Genomic DNA, 3,897 nt, shown 5'->3' on the forward strand with positions numbered 1-3,897 from the left:
TCTAATCAGATGTGCTTTGCACGTGTATTCCACGTTAAACTGTTTAGATGTCATATGAACATGTGAAGAGAACAACTACATTTTATTTTTTAGAACTAAATTTTGTATATTAATTTTTATTTTGTAAGTTATAACATAATAGATGACGTTCTTATTGTTGGCTATCATATTTGACTTCTGGATTGACTATATAAATAAGTCAAAGATAGTTATTTGACTGTCCATAGTTAACTGAGAAAGGTTCCCTTTTTTTTACCGGAAAAACTAAAAATTAAAATTAAATAATATATTATATCTGTGAAATCATATATATAATCACCTGTTTATCTTACACCCAACAAAGATATAGTTCATATACTTGTAAACGATTTTTAATTTACCCAATCAAGCATGATTCATCCAAGAAAAAATAACAACATCGTGTTATCACATATATAGGGGCAGTGTAATAATATGAAAAATTATTGGCCAAAAGTTAATACAAGAAAAGATGAAAGATAGAAATAATTAATGTAATAGCTATGAGAATTCATAATATTATAACTAAAGAATGTTAAAGAGTGTGAATAACATTTGCAATAATTAGTAATAACTAAGAAAATTTATAATGTTATAACTAAAGGATTAATGTGCAATAGATGTATTTCAAATAAATTTATACTTACATAAATAAATAGGACTTTTAATTAATGTTACTATATGAAAATGTTTATTCCATATTACTGAATATAAAATTTATTTTGTAATTGATAAATTTTTAAATGATTCATCTATATTCACATATTTTCATTCTTGAGAAGTTTAATAATTTTGGAAAAAGATGTTCAGAAGCATTTATTTACATCACAAGAGAAATTGTTAACAAAAACAAATGAATTTAGACTAAATCATGTGAACTTCATATATTGGAACATTACATACTAATGTATATATTAAGCAAAAATATAATTATTATATCATCAAAATTATTTTTCTCAAGTAATCGAGGTTATGGAATGTACCCTCTAGGATAGAACGATTTACTTCATCAGAATAGTGATACCTCATATTCCCCTAAACTTCGAACTCACTCAACGACAATAAATCACACAAAAAAATTTAAATGCAAGAAGAAGAGTAGGAGATTAAAAATATTGTGGTTGAAATCTGAGAGGAAGTCCCTCTATTTATAGTCAACAAAGGGTAGTATGAACAACTGTTTTTTGTGTCTTATCTGAAAAGTCATGACCTTTCCGAGAAGTCACAACCCTTTGAAAAAGTCACAACTCACCGAAAAATCACAACCCTTTGAAAATGTCACAACTTATTGGAAAAGTCACAACTCATCGAAAAAGTGACCTTTCCGAGAAGTCACAACCCTTTGGAAAAGTCACAACTTATTGAAAAAGTCACAACTCTTTTGGAAAAGGCACAACTTATCGAATAATCACAACCCTTTGAAAAAAGTCACAACTTATCAAAAAAGTCACAACTCATCAAAAACTCACAACCTAAGTTAGGGATATTATAGTAATTTAACATTCAAGTTAGGAGTTCATGCTTTTTAAGGTAATATAGATATAGATATAGATATATATAAGAGCTTGTTTGGGTAAGCTGACTTAACAAAAAAGATGTGTATCAAACATTTTGAAATATTGAAGCTGATCATAAAAATAAATAATTATGTGTGTAAATAAAAATATTAAAACTATGTGTTTGAAAAAAGATATTTCTAATAAAATAACTTAAATTTTCTTTAAATGATTCAAAAAAAATATAAATTTAAAATTATTTTTCTATGAAAATCATGAAAGGGCCAGGAAAATGGAATGAAGAAATAGTAATTTTATTTCAAAAAAATATATATATAGGAAAATAAAAAAACATTTGATCAAATCAAGTGTACTTGTAAATTTAAAAGGCTTGACCAACTTAGTGACTCTATAATGATTTTGATATACAAGTACTTGACTTATAAATATATTTGATGTTAACCAAACACAAAAATAAATTAAAAGGTGTTTATATGTTGGTTTGCTCGAGTTAGAAGCTTACTTTTTTTTTTTTGGTAACCAACAAGATTATATTAATCACCAAAGTGTAACCATTACAAATCCAATAGCAAAGTCAAACCCAACTTGCTATTCTAAAAAAAACCAGAGACAACTAGAACAAAGGAAAACTAAGCTAGCAATCTAAATGATGAATGGCTTGCATAGTTTTCTGGCTGGCCCTAACACAACAAATATAAGCAATCTCCCTGGCAAGAGATTCCCAAGTTCTGCTATCCTTCTCAAAGATTCTGTGGTTCCTCTCAATCCAAATCGCATAGACATACTCAGTATATACCAACTTAAAAATTTGGGCAGTTGGAGTTTTCCCTTTTGCGGCATCAATGATTCCCAAGACATATTGGCTCCAATTGTTGTAAGGAGCTTGTACAAATTGAATCCATTGTAATAACTTGCTCCAAACCTGTTGACTGTAAGGACACCTAGTATACATATGATCTCTGGATTGAAGATGAAGTCGGCACAAAACACACTTCAACTCTATATCTAGTCCCCATTTTTTGAGTCTATCCGTGGTGTTTAGTCTGTTTTGCAGCTGCAACCACATAGTGAAGACTGCCTTTGGCCTGGCAAAGTTTTGAAACATCAAACACTTCCATGGAACTCTCTGTTGGGGCCGAAACAAGTGAAAGTATAGTTGCCTGATCATACTTTTGTTCTGCAAGACTATGGGCTGAAACTGTGAATAAACTTGTCTAGCCTCCAAAATTTTCTTTACCATCCAACAAGCTTGTTGGGAAATGATCACTTCTTGGAAAGGAGTTCTTTTAATATAGTAAGAGTGCACCCACTTAATCCACAGCTTATCCTGTTTATGCTCTAGGTCCCAACAATGTTTAGCAATAGCAGCCTTATTCCATGAGTGAAGATTAATCAAGTTGAGGCCACCTACTGATTTTGGAGAACAAACTCTTTCCCAAGCCACCAAAGCTTTCTTGGTGATAGTATTAGTGCCCGACCATACGTAACTTCTACAATGCGCATCAATGAGCTTAATCACCTTAGAAGGAATAATAAACAATTGAGCCCAATAGGCTTGAATACCAAATAGAACTGATTGAACAAGCTGCATGCATTCTTCCTGCATAAGACAGTTTTTTGGCTGTCCATGAGGTAATTTTTGCTGTAATCTTCTCAACAAGTGGCATCCATTGTACAAGATTAAGTTTCTTGGTAGATAGTGGAATCCCTAGATATTTGAAAGGTAGGGTTCCTAATGTCAAATCAAGACAACCCAAAATCTGGCCTTGCACTGTGTGAGTGGTGCCTCCAAAATAAATGGAACTTTTGTTTAAATTTTCTTGTAGTCCAGAAGCTTCAGAGAAAATAGTGAAACAGTGTTGTAGCATGGTAATAGAGTGAAGCTCAATACTACAGAATAGGAGAAGGTCGTCTGCAAAGCTCAAGTGTGTAATACCTAGTTTTGAACACCTAGGATGATACTTGAAATTAGCAGATTGCTTAAGATTATTCAGTAGTCTGCTAAGGTATTCCATGGCTATAGCAAATAAGTAAGGGGAGATTGGATCTCCTTGCCTCAATCCTTTTTTTGCATCAAAGGGTTCAGAAGGCTCCCCATTAATCATTATAGTATAGTTCACTGTCTTCACACATTCCATGATCCAGCCTAAGAACTTTGGAGGGAAACCCAGTTCTAATTGTTAGAAGCTTACTCAAACACCCTTTGAGCACTTTTAGTTAAACTAAATATTTTATAATTTTATTCCTAATATCTTTTCTAATTCTCAAAAGTTCTCTTCCAAAAAAGAACTCCCAACTCTTTCCATTACATTTTCCACCATTCACTCTTTTCCTTGTATATATATATTATTTTTTAATAGGA

The 3,897-nt window shown here is 31.4% G+C and overlaps 1 protein-coding gene across 1 annotated transcript; it reads right to left on the reverse strand.

The window, feature by feature from the left end:
• Positions 1–2,169: 2,169 nt before the first annotated feature.
• Positions 2,170–3,141, reverse strand: LOC107063505 (uncharacterized). The gene has a single exon (XM_015315438.1). The coding sequence runs from the start codon at positions 3,139–3,141 to the stop codon at positions 2,170–2,172; it is 972 nt and encodes a 323-aa protein (XP_015170924.1).
• Positions 3,142–3,897: the final 756 nt, after the last annotated feature.

Source organism: Solanum tuberosum, unplaced genomic scaffold (genome assembly GCF_000226075.1).
Source record: "Solanum tuberosum cultivar DM 1-3 516 R44 unplaced genomic scaffold, SolTub_3.0 scf00368, whole genome shotgun sequence".
Classification (NCBI taxonomy): domain Eukaryota; kingdom Viridiplantae; phylum Streptophyta; class Magnoliopsida; order Solanales; family Solanaceae; genus Solanum; species Solanum tuberosum.